At 39.9% G+C, this 20,666-nt stretch overlaps 1 protein-coding gene and 1 pseudogene across 5 annotated transcripts in view; one reads left to right on the top strand and one right to left on the bottom strand.

The window, feature by feature from the left end:
• Positions 1-20,666, top strand: part of TFDP2 (transcription factor Dp-2) — a 163,283-nt gene that overhangs the window by 25,459 nt on the left and 117,158 nt on the right. For 3 of the 5 annotated variants that reach the window (XM_045832104.1, XM_045832103.1, XM_045832101.1), the window contains exons 2-3: positions 7,209-7,284; positions 19,611-19,713. In XM_045832104.1, the coding sequence (XP_045688060.1) occupies positions 19,699-19,713 (15 nt within the window). In that variant the 5' untranslated portion in view covers positions 7,209-7,284; positions 19,611-19,698. Of the gene's footprint in view, positions 1-7,208; positions 7,285-19,610; positions 19,714-20,666 lie in introns of those variants that run through there. The other 2 variants (XM_045832102.1, XM_045832108.1) reach the window with 1 other exon arrangement.
• Positions 8,026-9,217, bottom strand: LOC123814321 (annotated as a pseudogene).

Genomic DNA, 20,666 nt, shown 5'->3' with positions numbered 1-20,666 from the left:
TGTCCTTTCTGTCTCTGTGCTTGGGTCCACCCTAAGCACCTCATATAGGTAGAATCACACAGTATTTGCCCTTATTGTGGCTGGCTTATAACACTTAGCATACTGTCCCCAAGGTTCACCCATGTTGTTGCACGTGTCTGAATTTAATTCATTTTAAGGCTGAATACTATTCCGTGATGTGTATATACAAACATTGTGTTTATCCATTCATCAGTCTATGGGCACTTGGGCTGCTTTCATGTGTTAGCCATTGCGAACAATGCTGCCGTGAACATGGGTGGGCAAGGATCTCTCCGAGACCCTGGCTTTACTTCCTTTGAGTATGTACCCAGGGGTGTAATTGCTGGATTATATGGTAATTGTATTTTTAACTTTTAACTTGTTGAGGAACCGCCGTACTGTTTTCCATAGTAGCTGTATCGTTTTACGTTCCCACCAACACTGCACAAAGGTTGCAGTTTCTCCACATCCAGTTTCTGGGATTTTTTTCACAGTAGCCATCCTGATGGGTGGGAGGTGGTGTCTCACTGTGGCTTTGATTTGCATTTTCCCAGTTTTATGATGTTGAACATCTTTTCATGTGCTTATTGGCCCTTTACAATTTTCTTTGGAGAAATGTTTATCAAATTCTTTACCCATATTTGAATTGGAGTGCTTGTTGGAATTTTGTTGTTGAATTTTAAGAGTTCTCTAAATGTTTTGAATTTTGATCCCTTATCAGATATATCATTTAAAATATTTTCTTCCATTCTGTGTCTTGTACTCTGTGTGCAGTGTCTTCATGCACAAAAGTCAAATTTTCACACAGCCCCTTTGTCTGTTTTTTTCCTTTAGCTGCCTGAACTTTTGGAGTCATATCCAAAACATCATTGCCACACTTGTTCTCACGCAACTCCCTGCCTATGTTTTCTTCTCAGAGTTTTATGGTTTTAGGTCTCACATTCCATATTAACTCTCAAATCAATTGATCTAATTAGAAGGAAAAGATATTATTAATTTTGTGACACATCATATGTAGAATAATTTGGGGGCAGTTGATATTGTTAGAATTTTGTATTTTGTTCAAGAACTTGACTTTTTTTTTCAATTTTTTTACCACTATATATTTTTCACTGAGTTTCTTCCTAGTTTTCTTTTATTGTCATTGCTTCTGTAAATAGGGTAATTTTTCCATGATTTCTTCTAACTAGTTGTTATTAGATGACAGTTTTAATACATAAGAAAGCTACTAATTTCTTGAGTATGAGTTTTATCAGCCATATCACTCAACTCCCTCCTTGTCTGAAAGAGCTTTCCAGGTGAGTCTCTTGAGGCTTCTCTGTAAACAGTCAGAATCATTTGTAAACAATGACAGTTTTACCTCTTCAGTTCCAATTTATATACTTATGTTATTATTTTTTGTTTAGTTACATTGGCTGGTATTTGCAGAACAATATTAAGTAATAATGCTGAGTGATAATAATAGATGTTCTTGCTTTTTTCTTTAATAGGACAGTTTCTTTAATAAATACTTAGTGAAAAGTATATCTATAGATGCTGAAAGGGCATTTGGTAAAATTCTATATGCATTCTTCATAAAATATTAGTATAATCTCATTAAATATTCATAATTTTCTGTTTTTAAACCAGCACATTATTTATTCAAACAGCTAAACATATAACATATCTACATGTGTATATACAAATTGGTACACACTTTCTTTTCTCCCTTACCCTACTCCTTTTTAATTTTTTAAATACTATTCTCAGATTTTATTTTTATCAAGGCTATTCATGCATATAAAAAGTAAACTAGTTCTACCAGATTGAAAAATAAAATTCAGTCCTTTTAAGAGAAAACCATTTAGCTCTTTCATCTGATTTATTGAGTATTCCCTTCCTTTTATACTAAGTGCATGTTTTTAGGATCTGGTACCCTTTTACTGTGGCTCTTTTCTGCTTGGGTCTTCTTTATCTCTTTGCCTCCTCCCACACACAGACACCACTCCTGATAAGGCCGTGCTCCCCGCTGAGTCTAATCAGTACTCGGTGTCAGTGCTGGTGTTACTCTATATGCCTCCCAGCTTATTTCAACTTTGCTGGGTCCCTTAACTTTCTCACACCCCTCAGTACCATTGCAAATCTTCTCTCTCTCTGAACTTCTGACATCTTCTCCTTAGTTCTTACTTACAAGTGACCTTGCTTCCTGTTTTCCTAAGAAAATTGATGTAAGTAGGAGAACTTTTACAAACTCTGAGATATGACACATCTTTCCCCCATTCGCCATGCCTCTGCCCTGTCTCGTAAAGACAGATGAGCCATCTGTGCCCCTAACTAATGACTGCATGCCAAAATGAAGAGCCCGGGGTACAATTAGGAAGCCGTGGAGGAAAACAACATTGCTGTTTTCTCTTTCATTAAACATTTATAACAAGAATTTAGCAAGACTGTATTTTATAATGGATACATTTAAAGTCTTGTCAAGTCCTTTAAAAGTGTGTTTTAGCATTTGATTAAAAAACATTAGTAGTTAAAATTAATAATTATTTTTAAAAATGAACTATTACATAATGAAAATTTTTTTTTGCTTTTTGGTAGAACTTACCTGAGAGGGCATATGGCCCCAGTTGCTGTTAACATGGGCCGCCCTTTGACAGCTTTATTTGTTCTGAAGTAACTTGTCAGCTTCGACTTTCTGTTTCTACTGGAAGAGTTTGGGTAACATATTCTTCTGGAAAATTATCCATTTTCTCCAGTTCTTAATTTATTTGCCGCAAGCTGAACAAAGTAGCTTTTATGATTTTTGGTTTCTTTTGGTTCTGCGATATTTTTTTCCTTTTATCTTTTCATATGCTGTGTGTTTGTGCTTTCTTCATTTTTTTTCCTTATTAAGTTTGCTAGTAGTTTATCAGCTTGTTTTAACAGATGGGTCTTGGATTTGTTTTTCTTTTCTTTTTTTTTTTACTTGAATGTTTATTATAGCTGAGATACACAAATAATAAGTATATGTAACCTATAACTCTGCTTATACAGTCCAACATGTAGCTGAAGCCTTCTCCCTTCCCCAGCTTAAATGCTTTCCTTCTCTGACATGGAGAAGAGAAATTTGGTATCTATTATTCCCATATGCTTCTTTTTTAAAACAACTTTTTAAAACTTTATTTTCAGAATGAGGGAAAGGAGAAAGAGAGGGAAGGAAACATCAGGCAGTTGCCTCTAGCACGCCCCTAACTGGGCACCCAGCCCATGACCCAGGCCTGTGCCCTGACAGGGAATCAAACCGGCAACTTTTCGTTTTACAGGCTGGTGCTGAGTCCACTGAGCCGCACCAGCCAGGGCTCCCATGTGCTTCTTATATTTTTACTTTTAATTGTATGTCTTTAAGAAATATATATATTATTTTTCATGCTATAACTTTATGTAAACATAATCATGTGTGTATATAAATATTTTTAACCTAGTATTACATTTTTAAGGTTTATCCACATTGTGGATGTTACTCTATTTTTTAAAATTTAATTTAGTTTTACTTTTAAACCACAGTTTCCTACCCTTCCACACCATTTTCAGATGTACAGCAAAGTGGCCAAAATCAATTACTTAATTGTTATTGCTCTAGTTGTAGTGGGTACTCTGGTACTCTGCCCAGACCTTCCCTTCAGAACTGAACATGCATTCTCCACCCACTCATGCTGACAGCTGGTAGCTGCATCCCTTACTGGGACTTGTTCTTCGCCCAAGACACTGTTCTGCCCAAGGTTGTGCTCCCTCCCAGAGGAGTGCTGTGAGAGCTGAGTGCTGCAGGGATATAAAATCTACCCAACTAGCCTCCATTTTTTTGTACAACTCTGAAGAGCATCCCAGTGCTGGAGCTCCATGTATTGTCAGCTGAGGCCTCAGTTGTGACCTCATTGGGCCAGTTTCTCTCCGTTCCCAATTCTGCCTCCCACACCCACTCACAGGTGTGTCTCCTAGTAGCATTCCCTAGGAAACTTCCTGCACGCTATTCCCTCTCTTTTTCCAAGGAATGCATTTAAGACAGTTGGTATGTTCTGTGTATTTTTTTCAGATGGATAACCAGTTGTGTAAGTACCGTCTATCAAGTCAATCAACCCCTATGTGACATAAATACAGTATATTATGTACTTATAGTGAGACATACTATTTGTCATTATGGTGTGTATTATGTTACAGTTACTGTTTCTCTATATGTTTTCTTGGCTCTTTTAAGCATCTCTTTTGATATTTGGGAAGGTTTATATCTTTATTCTAATGGTACCGTTTTTCTTACTTAACATTTGATCAGTTTTAAATGGTATTCTGCCTGAGCAATGTAGCTCAGTTGGTGGAGCGTTGTCCCACAAAGCGAAAGGTTACTGGTCTGATTCCCTCTCCGGGAACTCCCACACCCCTCCGTTTTGGGTTTGGTCCCCAGGCGGGTCAAGTAGGAAAGGCAAGTGATTGATGTTCCTCTCTCACATAGATGTTGCTCTCCCTCTCTTTCTCCCTCCCTTCCCCATCTCTAAAAATAAATAAGTAGATTTTTTAAAAAATGGTATCCTTTGACTCCCATCTGTATAACAATCAGTGTTCTTACTCTACTTTCCTCCTTTTCTCTCCTTCCAATTTTTAGTTGTATTCTGTCTACTTTGTGAGAACATGTAATGTTTACATATTATTCTTCCCTCCATGACCCCAGTCTTGTTTGAGTTTTACCTCTACAATGCAACATACGCAATGCTGTCAGTCCCCTTGCAGAACTGTCCCAGGCATACTTTGGTTGGATGAAGCTCATCCTGTAAATGAGTCCTGAGAAAGGGCACACATCCATAGTGTTCCCTTGAGTTTTGCCATATTCAAAGTGGGTGTTTTACTTTTTAGTTTTATTGATAAAATTGATATATGACATTGCGTGAATTTAAGGTATACAATATCCTGGTTTTATACATGTGTATATTATGAAATGATGACCACAATTAGCTAAACATCCATCACCTGACATATTTAAAAACCTTTAACTCCCTTAGCAGCTTTAATATATGTAATATATAAAGTATAAAATACTAACTGCAGTCACCATGATGCACACATTACATCCCCACACTATACCTCATTTTTGGAAATTGGTACCTTTGGACCACTTCCACGCAATTCCCTCCCCCCACTTCTGGCAACCACCAATCTGCTGTTTCTTGGTTCAGTTTTTTCAGATTCCATACGTAAGTGAGATCATGTAGTGTTTGTCTTTCTCTGATTTATTTCATTGAGCATAATGCCCTCAAGGACCACCATGTCACTGGAAAAAGCAGAATTTCCTTTTTATGGCTGGATAATATTCCATTTTGTGCATATGTTTTTAAATATGTATGTGTTTAAAAAAAAACAACAAAATTCAACCAAGTAAACATGAAGATCAAACTGGCTTTATTCGTGATTCATGAATTGGCCAGCATCCTATCTAGCAACTAGAAGGGTGCTCTGAGGAGTTGATCAAAGGGCAGGTTTTTATAGGGAGAAGGGTGGGACAAGGAAGCTATTAGCAAAAGAAAGGATTAGTTTGGGGCCTGGACATCTTTGTTGGGGAGAAGAGAATGGGAAGAGGCAATTCATAGCAGACTGCCTCTCCTTTCTGTGGGGTCAGAGAGGGCCTTTGTGATAGATTACTGGTGTGACCAGGAAATTCCAGACTGGTTGACTAAGGTTATATTTCTGGGGATGAGGTGTTGCAGAATGGCACCTGAAAACTACTTTTGTTAACAAGTGTCACCCCGATAAATAAAAAGGGGAAAAAAGATTACATTTCTGTGAAAGGTTGAAACTGCTATTAGACTATTAGATCAGGTTGATTAAATCTTGGTTTGGTGTCATGGGCTTTTTAGCACGAGTGACACCATTTTGGGCCTGTGGTTTTTCATATTTATGTAAATATATATATGACATCTTCTTCATCCAATCATCTTCAATACACTTAGGTTGTTTCTCCATGTCTTGGTTATCGTACATGCTACAGTGACCATGGGGGCGCAGCTCTCTTCTTCGATATAGTGAGTTTGTTTCTTTCAGATCTGTTCCCAGAAGTGGAAATGCTGGATTGCATGGCAGCTCTATATTTAAGGTTTTGAGAAGACTCCAGACTGTTTTCTGCAGTGGCCGCACCAGTTGACATTCTCTCGAACAGTGCACAAGAGTTCCCTTTTCTCCACATCCTCACTAACGCTTGTTCGCTCTTATCTTTTTGATGACAGCCATTCTGACAGGTGTGAGATGATATCTCATTTGGTTTCGATTTTCATTTCCCCGGTGATTATTGATGTTGAGCACCTTTTTTCACATACCCGTTGTACATTCATATGCTTTCTTTGGAAAAATGTCTGTTCCATTTCCCTATTTTTAATAGGATTGTTTGTGGAGTTTTTGCTGTTCAGTTCTATGTGTTTTTAAAAATATGTTTTGGATATTAACCCCTTATCAGATATATGAATAGTAAATATTTTCCCCATTCAGTAGGTTGCCTTTTTGTGTTATTTATGGCTTCCTTTTCTCTGAAAACACTTTTTAATTTTTTTTATTCATTGATTTTAGAGAGGAAGGGGAGGGAGGAAAGTATGGAGGAAGGAAGAGAGATATCAATTTGTTGCTCCACTTATGTATGCATTCGTTGTTGATTCTTGTATGTGCCCTGACTGGGGATTGAACCCACAGCCTTGGTGCATTGGGACATGTGCAGAAGCTTTTTAGTTTGATGGAGTCTCACTTGTTTATTTTTGCTCTTGTTGTCTTTCCTTTTGGTGTGTCAAATCCAAAAAATCATCACCAATACTGATATCAAAACTCTTTTTTGATGTCCTTAAAACTTGAGGTACAGCTTGGCAGGGTATAATATCCTTGGTTTACATTTTCTAAAGTTTCTTGAAAATTCTGTTCTACCTTTGTCGTGCTTATGTGTTATTTTTGAGGCATCTGACACTGTGTAATTCCTTTGCCTTTGTGAAATATTTTATCTTTCTGCTGGAATGCCCTGGGTTTTTTTTTTTTTCCTTCATAAATACCCTCCTCGGATATACATCACAGTTTATCATTCTGGGTCAATTTTCCTAAGTAGCTGGTAGGCGTTTTCAACATATAGATTCTTTATTTCATTTTCATTCTCTTTATTGTTTTTCTGCTTTTAGGATATTGAAGGTGTTTGTTTGTTTTTTAACTTTTAAAAATGTGTTTATTGATTTTAGAGAGCGAAGAAAGGGGAGAAAGAGAGGACCATCCATGTGAGAGAGAAATATCAATTGGATCAAACCTGCAGCCTAGGTATGTGCCCTGACCTGGAATCAAACCCCCAACCTTTTGGTGAATGGTACTACATTCCAACCAACTGAGCCACACCAGCCAGAGCCATCTTGAGGGTTTTAAGGACTGGGAGTTTAGGGGAGGGCTTAGGGGAGGATCTCAAACTGATACACTAGGGAACATAGGATTTTGTGATTTACTAGATGGTTGTAAATGGCTTAGCCTTTTAACTGTTTCAGTTTCCCTATTCTACTTCTTGTGGCTCACTAGCCTGTCTCACAACTCCCCAAACTCCATGGCCTCCTTAATTCAAATCATTGTTAGAGGCAGAGGGAGGGGCCTCTGCCCCCAGGGTTCTTTACAGATTCTTAAGGCAAAGGCCAGACAGATTGAAAGAGGGAAATGAGGTAAGTAGGCCCTTCAGCCCCCCTTACCATGTCTCACCACCTTTCCCTGAGGCTGGCAGTACGAGCATTGGCTGAGGGTCAGGCCCAAACCCAGCCCCACCAGGAACGGACACAGGAGCAGGAGGAGTCGGGTCATACTGGCTTTGTACTGGCTGAGTCCCCATCCTGGGGCTGGCCATAGTCAAATGGGGGAGGAAGGGGAAGAGCCTGGTTTCTGGTGTGGGCAAGGCTCCTCCACACTGACCATGGAGCTAAGGTCCAGAGAAGGATCTGGTTTATAATGCAGCCAAGGTAATGCCTGGGCCTGGGGGACACTCGGTCCTGTCCATGCTGCAGTTGGCACCTGGCCAGGCAGTCAGTGTGAGAATTCCTGGCATGCCTGACAGTCCTTCCTGTCCTCAGAGTAGTCCTCGGTCTGGACGGTCATGGTGTGGAAGTGGAACTTTCCCTGTAGGCGGGTGCTGGCTATCAGCACAGCCTGGGCATCTGAGTGATGGTGTTGTGGACAGACAGCACAGACTGGGCCACAGTCAGCGCCCAGATATGCAGGCTGTGCAAGGCTTCCATCCCCTCCTCCCACAGCAAAAAGCCCTGAACAGTTGTGAAGTCCACGCCTTTGGGGATGTCCCTTCCATCAGCACCAGGGTCGTCTCTCAGGATGGTCGAGGCTATCCCCAGGACCAGGATGGAGAAGAGGAAGGTGCAGATGGGGTCTGTGTACTTGTACTCGGGCTTGAAGTGTAAAATATAGGCCACCGCCAGGATGCCCAGGCTCTGCAGCAAGCCTCCTGTCATGTGAATAAAGGCAGCTCGGACACTGGGGTTCTCCTGCTGTTGGCTGGTGTCAGGGCTATGCCAGTGGCCAGACTGCTGAAGAGCCAACCCCCTTATGATGTTCACGGCCATAGCGCAGCCCGCAGTCATCAGCATGGTCCTCTCCTCAGTCCCCAGAGATCAGCCGCTCCACTGCCTGGTACACCAGTACCCCAGTCACAACACAGATGGACAGCACAGAGAGCAGGGTTCCCAGGATCTCAGCTTGCTGTCAGCTTAAGTTCATGGTCTTGGTGGCTGGCCAGGGGGACATCCAGAAAGAGAAGAGGCTGATGAGCATGCTGGCAAAGCCAGTGAGTAGATGGGCTGCATGATTGCCCAGCTCCGTGCTAGGTACCCACCAATGATTTCCCCAGACATGAACACCAGGCAGATGGCAGCAGCCAGAGAGAGCTGGTGACATGCCTGCTGTCTCTTGGGGTTTCTTGGGGTTGCAGTGACTGCCAGGACCCTTCTGGGCATGACAGTAATGGTTGCTCTCCACAGCCAGCTCAGTGGATGACAACTCCGAGTCAGGTAGGGACACAGAAATCCAGCCAGCCCCATCCTGTCACGGACATCCGTGTAAGACCAGGCTCTGGGCCTGGCGTCCAACAGATTCTGCTCATCTGTGGCCTTCTTGCGGCCCTATGTTCTCCACACTGGGTCCAGAGGTTGCTCACCAGACACTGTGCTGCACGCACCTGCAGGAAGAGCCTGTGTACTTCTCCCATCCCGCCTTGTGCGCCCCGTGCTCCACCCTCCGCTCTGAGCACCGAGCGCTTTATCTGGTCCTCCCCACCGGGCGTGAAGCAGCCTGCTGCACACCATGTGCAGAAGACCGCAGTGAAACAGGAGGGCATGGGCGGCCTCAAAGGATGCCCGGGAGCTGCCCCGGAGCACCTCTCCGCTGTGTCCCTGGGGAGTCTACCTGGCTTGCAACGAAAAGCCTAACCGCCTCTACGAAGTTAGGGCTGAGCGAAGGCTGCACGTGCTCTCCACGAGATCTGGCAGTGTCCCACCGAGAGGCCTCGTGTCTTGGTTTGTAGGAATTCGCTTTTGATCCCCCTAGAGCAGGGATCCCCCCGAGAGTGGCTCCTCAGGCCACAGTTGTGGCTTCCCCTCCTTTAAGTTTTTATTGAAGTCTCTTGTCCCTGTGTGCCTTATAATTTAGTGTATATTTCACGTGTGATTTTGCCTTTTATTTCTTTCTGTAGCTCAGTTTTGTTTAATTTCTTTTTCTGTCCACTTTGGTTCTTAGTTTTGATATTTCTGACCCAGGGTGTTTTTTTCCCATATCTGCAAATTATTGTCTGAGAATATTTAATTCAGTTAGAGGTGTGTGTTAACAGTTCTTTCCAACTTCATGGTTGGTTTTGGGGAAGAAAACTATCAACAGGAAAGCTTTCGTGTGTGTGTTTTTGTCTTTGTGCGGTACTTCTGAATGCACGTGGTCTGCTTTTGTTGTTGTTGCATCTGTTCAGCTGGTGGGCAGAGTTCCTAGTTTGAGAGTTCTGTCACTCCTCCCTCTTCTGTTCAGTTCCTTCTATGAACTGGTGGTATTGACAGTGAGGGGTGAGGGAGTGGGGTAAAGGATTGGTAGGGCTTGTTTTTACTTTGTTTCCTCGGATCTTTACTTTCCCTTTTCTGTCTTTCCATTTATTGCTTAGTCTCCCAGAGGTATGGTCTGTTGTCTGTCTCTGTGCCTGATTCCCCCTAGGAGCACTTTTTCTGGGAGGCTGCGGCCGGTTGGTCCAGCAGTTTCTAGTCCAGCATCAAGGTCTTTAGGGGAGGATCCTTTCTTGCCTCTTTCAGCTTCTAATGACCCCAGGCATTTCCTGTATTTGCCGCAGCACAGTCCAATCCCTGCCTTCATCTGTCGTCTTGTGGCCGGCTCTCCTGGTGTCTTTGTGTTTATCTTTTCTCTTCCAGTAAGAACACCAGTCCTACTACTGGGTTAGGGCACACCCTGGTTTCGGAATGGCCTCACCTTAACTTGATTATATCTGCAAAGACCCTATTTCCCAATAAGGTCGCATTCACAGGTTTAGGGCTTGAACATACCTTTTTGTGGGACACAATTCAACCCATAACACCTATATAAGGACAAAATTTTAAATACCCCTGAAGGACTTAGAAGTAAATTTGAATAAATGAAAATGTATACTTTGTTCTTAGATAAGAAGACTCAATATTTTGAAGATGTGAAACTTATAAATTAAATTAATTTAGGGAGGATTGGTATGATCCAAGAAAATCACTGGCAGGAGTTTTGTTTTTGTTCCCCCACTCGCCCCCCCCAAAGAATGGGAGGTGCGCATTGCAAAGTTCAAATGAAAAAGTACACAAGTAACACTCTGAAAAAGCACATGATAAAGTTGCAGGCAAATGCCATTTTAAAAACCTATGGAATAAAGACACTTAAGAAGCCTACTGCACTGGGGCGGCTGTGCAGAAATAGTTACTTTTATGTGTGACTGGTTGGAGTGCTAATTTCCTCAGCAGCTGTAGGGGGCAATGTAGCAGTATTTCTAAAAATGCATATATCATTAGATGAAACAATTTCACGTGTACACTTACATATGTATAACGGTAGTCACTGAAGCATTGTTTATAATAGCAAAAGATTGGAAACCCACATTCTGACCGGAAGAAACTGGTTGAATGGTGGTGTAGTCATATAACAGAGCATTAGGCAGCTGTAAAGGGGAATGAACATACTGCCATTCAGTAAATTGCAGTATAAAGATGTAAAGGGCTCCTGTGAAGGTGTGGGGAAAAGTGAAGAAGTTTCCTACCTACTCAACAATAAAGAAAATTTCAATTTAATACAGAAACTAATTTTTTAAAAAGCTTTCAGAAAAAGTTTTTAAGTGAAATTAAAAATTTAAAATAAATTTAAAAAGTTAAAATCTGATCCAGTGCTATATGAGTTGTTTTATATGAAATTCTGAAGACTTCTTTTGGTATAATGTTATTCTTTTATATGGTTTATTGTAATAATTACATGTTTTCTTATACTTTGAGGATATAGTTATTATATCTGAACTCAGATATATTTGGAACTTAGTACAATACATAAGGGCATGTCTTCTAGTTCCTAGGTTGATAGTCTGTCATTGCCATTTACACAGTTGGTTAATTGGGCAGATTACTTCACCTGTAAAGTTCAGATTCTCATCTATAAAACATGAATAGTATAGCATACAGGAAGGAACCTAATACATAGAAACAAACACAGGGAGGCTGCCAAACTGAAGAAACAAAGAAACGTGGCCTTAATGAAAGGACAGATCAAAACTCCAGGAAAGGAGCTAAATGAAATGGAGATAAGCAGTCTATCAGATTTCTGGTAGAAATTATGTGAGATCATACACATGAAACACATAGGAAAGTGCCTAAGTAGGTATGTTTCCCAAACTTTGAAACATGTATTTAAAGTTAATAATGTCTCCCATATAAATAAGCCTTTGGACTTCTGGTCAAGATGGCAGCATAGGTAAACACAGCTCACCTCCTCACACAACCACATCAAAATTACAACTAAAATATACAACAACCATCACTCAGAACCATCAGAAGTCGAGTTGGATGGCAGTCTGACAACTTCAGAATTAAAGAAATCACATCTATCCAGAGTGATAGGAGAGGGGAGATGTGGAATGGGCTGGTCCCACAACCATGTGTAGTGGATGATAATTAAGGGGGGATGTCTTGGGAGCGAGGAGTCCTAGTCCCACCCCAGGCACCCCCAGCCCAAGGATCCAGTGCCAGGAAGATAAGTCCCCATAACTTCTGGCTGAGAAACACAACAAAAGTAGAGTGAGTGGAGAAACTTCTAGAGTCCCAAGAAGTTCCCCTTGGAGAACCCACGCATGAACTTACTCACATTCAATCCCTCTGAGGTCCAGCACTGGGGTAGCAGCTTGAAAGGCACCAGTAGCATACAGGGAGGAACTTAAATGTCTGGCATCAAGGTGGGAGCTGGGGGACAGCCTTCTCCCAGACAGAAAGGTAGGCAGAGGCCAATGTCCCTTTTCTGAGCCCTAATCCCCACAGAGCCACAGGGCCAGCAGGTGGGTGCCATATCTGAGACTCCATCAATCTAGGTAACACTGTTTGCCCTGCCATGAAGGTTCCTCCCTGAGACTCCATACCACCCAACTTACATACCCACCCAAACTGTTAGCAGTGACTTTTCCATATGAATGGCTGGTCTGGGCTCATGCTTCACAACTTTCTAAATCTTATCAAATAAGTAACAGCTGGCCTCAGTAAACCCTCAGCCCCTGAACCTCTTGCTCAGTGGCCCCAGGCCCAGCACTAGCGGCAGTCAGCCTAGATCCATAGTTTGGCTTTGCCTGGGAATCTCCAAGCTGAGCACAAGTAGCAGCCATCTCAGATTGCTTTATAATTCATGTAGGGTGGCCCGGGGGCAGAACACAGGTAGGGGCTGACCTTGGCCTACACCACCCAGGAAGCCCCAGACCCTGCACACCCAGTGGATAGCTAGATACTACAATAGAAAACCACCACCCTGCTGCCACAGAGCAGATCCGCCACAGAGGGTGGAGATTGGTGTTCAGTGGTCACAGCCAGTCCTTGCAGTTGACTGGCCTAGGTAAATCCCTCCCATTGACCTGACAACAGCAAACAGCAGGAGGGTGTACTCAGCTCACACAAAGGGTTGCACCTCAAGTACGCAGCTTGGGTGGTAGGGGAGGCTGTGCCACTGGACCCTGCAGGACACCTACTACCTTAGACCACTCTACCAAGACATGGAGTCAAAGCAGCTCTACCTAATACAATAGAAATAAACACAGGGGAGCTGCCAAAGTGAAGAGACAAAGAAACATGGCCCTAATGAAAGGACAGAACAAAACTCCAGAAAAAAAAAGCTAAATGAAATGGAGATAAGCAATCAGATGCAAAGTTCAAAACACTGGTTATAAGGATGCTCAAGAAATTTAGTGAGGACCTCAACAGCATAAAAAACATCTAGTCAGAAATGAAGGATTCACTAAGTGAAATAAAGAACAATTTACAGGGAAGCAACAGTAGAGTGGATGAAGCCAAGAATCAAATGAACGATTTGGAACATAAGGAAGCAAAAAACAGCCAATCAGAACAACAAGAAGAAAAAAGAATCCAAAAAAACAAGGATAGTGTCAGCAGCTTCTGGCACAACTTCAAGCATTCCAACATTTGCATCATAGGGGCACCAGGAGAAGAGAAAGAGCAAGAAACTGGGAATCTACTTGAAAAAAATAATGAAAGAACACTTCCCTAAATCGGTGAAGCAATTAGACATGCAAGTTGAGGAAGCACTGAGAGTCCCAAACAAGATGGATGCAAAGATGCGCACTCCAAGACACATCATAATTAAAATGCCAAAGGTTAAAGATAAAGATAGGATCTTAAAAGCAGCAAGAGAAAAGCAGTTAAGTTACCTACAGGGGAGTTCCAATAAGACTGTCAGCTGATTTCTCAAAAGAAACTTTGCAGGCTAGAAGGGATTGGAAAGAAATATTTGAAGTGATGCAAAACAGGGACCTACAACCAAGATTGCTCCACTCGGCAAAGACATTATTTATAATCGAAGGGCAGGTAAAGAGCTCCCCAGACAAGAAAAAACTAAAGGAGTTCGTCACCACCAAACTATTATTAAATGAAATGTTAAAGGGACTTATTTAAGAAAAAGATAAAAACTATGAACGATAAAATGGCAATAAATACATATCAACAATAGATTCTTTAAAAAACTAAGCAAACAAGAAAAACAGGGACAGAATCATGTACACGGAGACTGTTTTGATGGTTGCCAGATGGAAGGGGGATGGGGGAGAATGGATGAAGAGGTGAGGGGATTAAGAAGGTCAAACAGGTAGTCACAGAATAGCCACGGGGATGTAAAGTACAGTGTAGGGAATGGAGTAGCCAAAGAGCATATACGCATGACCCATGAACATGAACATGGTGTGGGGATTATCTATGGGGGGGTGCTTGGTGGAGGAAGGCAAAGGAGGAAAAATTGGGACAAACTGTAATAGCATAATCACTAAAATGTAATTTAAAAATAAAAACAAAAAAATATACTGCCTTTGCTGAAATTTAATTTTAGTAGCATTTTTTCAGCAGCATTAGAAAGTCTACACACTCTGATTCGATGACGTTAATTCTACAAATTTATTTATAATTATACTTGCTTTTTCCTTCTTTGTATTTGGATTACAGTTGTACCACTTTAAAAGCCTTTGTGGCCAGAGCTGCTGACTTGTGATTGGAAAGGAAAAGGGTTCACATTTTGAGACCATCTGTGGGAGTTACATTGTCTGAAACTGACAAGAGATCATGGCAGATGGTGAGGTCACAGAGATTGACTCTTTGAGCTTGACATAATGTGTTCATGAAGGTGGAAGGAGAAAACCGATTTATTTTTTTAACCAACAGAAAACTTGGTGACAGGAAGAAGTGCACAATTGTTGACTCTGGGTAAAACATAATGCGTTGGCACACATGACCGGCTTATCTTTCAGAATGGCAATTTCTTGAAACACTTGGTGCCATGTTTATTTATTTTCTAGACACTTGATTTAAGTCATATATTTAAAATAATTTTTAGCTTAAAGACAATGTAAAAGAAAGAGAAAAGCTTTAAAAATACTTAGAAATGTATATTTTTAAATTAAAGGGTCATAAACCCTCATTCAAACCTGGTACAGCATCCTTCTTCATTTTTAATTGAATGAAACATATCTCGGTCACAATCCTATTTCCTTTTGTAATATTTATCCTACTGTGAGTTTAAATTACATTTGAAGGTTTTTGCTGTTTCTCTCATTCACTGGGATATTTCCCAAACCTGCATTAGTGCCTTATGCATAGCGGGCATTCAGTGTTTGCTGGATGAATAAATAAATGAATGAATGAACTTACAACTGAATCCTGTTAATTTTAGAAGTTTTTCTTAACAATTAAAACCATTTTTGCTGTTTTAAATTGGATTTATGGTGTGGTATTTTTCACTTACACTATGTATGAATTCTGTATTATTTATTTGTGAGTAAGAAACCTTAATTTGTCATGAGATAGCGAACTGCTTTTTTACCCTAACATTGGTTGAGTGCTAACCTTGTGCTAGGCAGTATCTTAATCATTTTTCATGCCTTGACTCATTTAGTTAAGTAGACATACTATTACTGTTTTGCAGATGAAGACATTGAGACACAGAGACATTAAAGTAAATTTGCTCAAGAAACTCATGCACTTTTGCTCTTTCAAACGTTTTTCATTTAGGTGACATTTAGAGGTTCCAATTTGTGCTAGCTCTAGCGAGAAGATACAAAGGAAATACTAAACAAAATTTTCTTTCATCAGGCTCCTTCATATGGCTACACAGCATTGTTATTGGTAGCCTATTGTCACAGTGTGCTGAAATAGTAACACTGTTCATTTGTTTTGTTTGAGAGTAGCACATGCCACTCAATAACACAGTCCTTAGGAAATATAAAACAAGATGGAATACAAAATATATTAATGAGGCAGATGCATGGAGACAGGCTTCTGTTGCCATCACACCCATACTCTGGACATGAAGAAATGGGAAAAGGGGCAAAAAGAGTAGACAAATTTGGTAGCTCCCCCCATCAATGTCTGCTTATATTTCATTAACTGGAATTACATCACATGGTCAGCCTGTCTAAGAGGGAGACTGAGAATGTAGTAATTTTAGTTGGACACATTCTACCTCCAACTTCTCCTAAGGAAGAAGAGGAAATGATTTTGGGTAGGCAACAATATCTGCTCTAGGTAGATGTAGCAAGTTTCTGAAATATAACAGGTATTTTGGATTGAAAAGACCTTATTGTCCCAGGTTCTTTGGATGGAAAAGACCTTATCATTGTTGTTATAAATACATTTCAGTCATTCATAAGGTAATCTTGAAAATATTTAAAATTGATTTTTTTGTGTGGTTAGTAGTAGTTAGTGTTTATAAGCTGCAGGGCATTTGGCACATTAACTAGTGGATTTGATGATTTTCACTTCGACTGTATCAAACTTTCTCCTAACGTAACCCTAAAAAACTCAGTATGCCTCTTTTCCAGATGAGGACACTGAAGCTCATGGAGCTTCGGTCACTTGGTCAGGGTCACACCAGCTAGTAAGTTTCAGAGCTGAGAATGAGCCTAAGTTTAGAAAAGAAACCATGCCCTTCCACTCTGCCAGCACTGCAGCTTTATTTATTACATAGGGCACTTCAAGCAAGGCACTTAGAACCAGTTGTTGTTTTGATTTTTTCCTATTTCATCAGTTCTTGTTTTCTTCTTCTTTTGAGTTCCCACTGATCTTTTTAAACTTAAGTTGGTTGCTTAATGGATGAAAAGAAATATAAATGTACTTCTAAGCATTTTAGCTGCACTTTATAGGTTTTCTTATTTTCATTGTTGTTCAGTTCTAAATATTTCGAATTTCCTTTAATTTGTGGGTTGTTTGAGTGATAATGTATTTTTATTTTCTAAATATCTGATTTTAACTTTTTAAAAAATGGCTGATTCCTAATTTAATTGATTGTGGTTAGAGACCACAAACTGGATAATATTGCTTCTTTGGAATTTGTTACTACACACAGCATTTGTGATTTTCAATGTGGACAAATTTTGTAAATATGACCTCAGGTATAGAGTTCTGTGTAGATCTGTTATATCACATTTGGTTAAAATAGTAATCTTCAAAATGAAGTACTTCTATTTTAGCCTTAAATTTCTCCTTGTAACATGTCATGTGATTTGGTGAATGGGATCTCAGGAATGAGTGCTTTATTATGTATTTCACTTACAACACTGCAGGGGAGATATCAAACAACTGACGAATGTGAAACAGTTCCACTGTAGGGACTTGATTTTCCTATGAGGTCATAATAGACATTGTGAACCAGTCTGCAGTTACAGTCGCAAAGCAAAAATCTTCAAGTGTCTTATTAATGTTTTAATTTTGAAATAATTTTAAAATAAGAGAAAAGTTGTAAAAATAGGGCAATGAACTCTTGAATACCCTTTTCCCAGATTTACCAGTTGTCAGCATTTCACCATATATGCTTCATCATTCTGTGTGTGTGTGTGTATATAAGAATATTTTTTCATCATTTGAAAGTAAGTTGCTGCTATCACACACCCTTTCATTCCTAATATATTGGTATATTTTTCTAAGGACAGGACACTCACTTAAAAAAAACCTGTAATACTGTCACTGAACTCAAGGGGTTTGCCACTTGGGGTGTTCTATTCAAGAATGAGACATGGTTGTAGCAAGGTTTTACTTACTTGCAGCAAGAAGAGATGGGGTTCACATCCAAAGCTGTCTCCCCAAAGAGGCTTAGCCAACACTCATCCATGTTGATTTCTTTGCTGTTGACTACTTTACCCAGTTGAGTTCCTGTCAAGCTCATCCTGTTCACCGCTGCATCTGCAGAATACTGGGCTGCACTTTACCATCTAGACATTTAGCAAGAATAACTTTTAATAAGAACAGCCCAGACCTTGAGATATTTGTCCTACCTAACTGTGATCAACAGCTGGAAGTACAATATTAAAACAATACTATTTTACAGTCCGTGGACCATATTTTGATTTGTCCAATTGGGGTAAAGAACCCCAATAGTGTTCTTTACAGCAGTTACTTTTCTGGTCTAGAGGCCAGTCTAGGAGCATGGGTTGGATTTAATTTTCATGTGCCTTTATTCCTTTAAAATTTGGGATGTTTTTCAGGCTTCTTTCATCTCTAATAACACCAACATGTTAGAGAAGTCTAAATTATTTTACGGACTGTTTCTCAATTCTCTGATTTTTAAAAATAATTATATTATGCATTTTGGGCAGAAAACCTCAGAAATGGCATTTTATCCACCTCCATGCACTTGAGGAGATGCAGATGTTGGTTTGTCCCATTGTCTGCGATCATTTGGTGGCTCCGATCACTTTGGCTCAAATGATGCATCTCAGATTTCCTCACTGTAAAATTCTATTTGATATGTATTTTGTGAGGAGATGTTTTAAAAGTATATAAATATAATTTTTCTCACCAATTCTCATCCACTAGTTTTAGTATCTATTGATGATTCTAGCCTAAACCTTTATAGAAACCATAAATTGGAAGTTCTCTACATCATTCCTTTATACAGGGAGTGGCAAAAAGGTAGGTTTACAGTTTTGAGTACACAAAACACAGTTTCTTCTAGTATTATTTATTAATTATTATATTTTCCATACAAATAACTGTAAGCCTACTTTTGTCCTACTCTGTATTAGTTGGCATTGTATTACAAGAAGATCTTTCCCTTCTTCCTCATTATTTGTTCATATCAGTATGGTCTCCTGGAATATTATTTCATTCGGGGGTTTATAGTTTGTTATATTTGTTACTATCAATATGTACTTTGGGCTCTGGCTGGTATAGCTCAGTGGATTGCGCATGGGCTGTAAACCAAAGGGTCGCCAGTTTGATTCCCATTCAGGGCTCATGCCTGGGTTGCAGGCCAGGTCCCTAGTGTGGGCCACGTGAGAGGTCATCACACACTGATGTTTCTCTCCCTTTCTTTCTTCCTCCCCTCCCTTCTCTCTAAAAATAAATAAAATATTTAAAAAATATATATACTTTGGTGTTTACTATCCAGTTGTAGGCCCTTTAAGCTGCTTCCTGTATACATTTGATACAAATCCATCATTTCTTGAGCCCTTCCTTACTTTAGGTACAGTAATAGGTTCTAGGTTTATCTCGCACATTTCCCGCCCCAGCCCTGGAACTGGCTGTTTTTCCAAGAAGCCCTGATGTCTCCTTCAGTGGGTTATCTGAAGCAGCATAATATAATATTTCAAAGCCCAGGCTCTGTCACTTGTTAGCTGAGTTGATTTAGTCAAAGTATTTAGCCTCACTAAACCCCAATTTTTATCTGGGAAATGAGGATGAAAATGGTACATATCTTGTAGTTTTGTTGTGAGGGCTAACTTAGATAATTCACTTAAGGAACAATGCATGTCACATAGCATATATGACATAAATGTTGCCTATTATTATTATTATTATTATTATTATTATTATTACATTATTCCTTCTTTTCTTCTTTTTTAACAGGATGTATTTTAAAGAATTATTGAAGATGAAACATTTTATTTTCTTTTTTTAATGGCTTTAGAGAATTTTAAATCGAATACAATTTGACATGACGGCAAAAAATGTAAGTATTTGTAAATTTTTTAATGTGTTTTTAAAGTGAGTTGTACTTTTTCCCTCAGGTCTTTTATTCACCACTCAGATTAATCAAATTCAGTTTACTGGTATTAGTTCAAAATTATCTTTGTTCATGCAAAGAGTGAGACAGTGAACTCCAATCCTATTGAATGCAGTACGCTAATGGGCACGGGAGCATTCTTAAAAATTGCTGCTAAATGGCTCCTCCTCAACAGCTGCACCGTTGCTATCTCCAGACAGTCCCCCTGCCCCCACTGCTCCTTTGTTGGGTACTGTAATAAATTTGTTTTGGTACGTGCTGGAGAGTTTCTTGCCCTTACTGTTTTCTTTGGTTCAATTTTTTTAAAATTTTTTTTAAAGATTTTATTTATTTATTTTTAGAGAGGGAAGGGAGGGAGATAGAGAGAGAGGGAGAGAAACATCAATGTGCAGTTGCTGGGGGTTATGGCCTGCAACCCAGGCATGTACCCTGGCTGGGAATCGAACCTGCGACACTTTGGTTCGCAGCCCGCGCTCAATCCACTGAGCTACACCAGCCAGGGCCGGTTCAATTTTTTTTTCACTCAGGGAATGCATATACTCAGAAGTCATTCAGACCTTGCTCTCCCCCATGACATTGATTCTTGACATTACATTAGACCTTAGATGTTTTGAAGAAGTTGCTCATTTTTTGTTGTTGTTGTTCAAAACTGTCATTTCTGGATCCACTTTCTTTGAAGTTACATCCTTATTGTCACTCTATCAATGGATTTGTTTCCAGTTAATGGTGAGGGATTATGCCAGGATTATTATGTTGGAATCTTGATTGCAGGTTACAGAAACTACCTTAGACTACCTTAAACAAAAAGAGAATTTATTATAAAAATACAAGGATGTCTCCAGGAACTTGAACTCTACCAGGAATTGAGGCAGTGTTTCGTTTCCATTAATCATTCCTGC

Source organism: Phyllostomus hastatus, unplaced genomic scaffold (genome assembly GCF_019186645.2).
Source record: "Phyllostomus hastatus isolate PE091 unplaced genomic scaffold, TTU_PhHast_1.1 phas_contig_16, whole genome shotgun sequence".
NCBI classification, from domain to species: domain Eukaryota; kingdom Metazoa; phylum Chordata; class Mammalia; order Chiroptera; family Phyllostomidae; genus Phyllostomus; species Phyllostomus hastatus.
The sequence above is the reverse complement of the archived record's forward strand: the minus strand, read 5'-3'. Positions and strand labels throughout refer to the sequence as shown.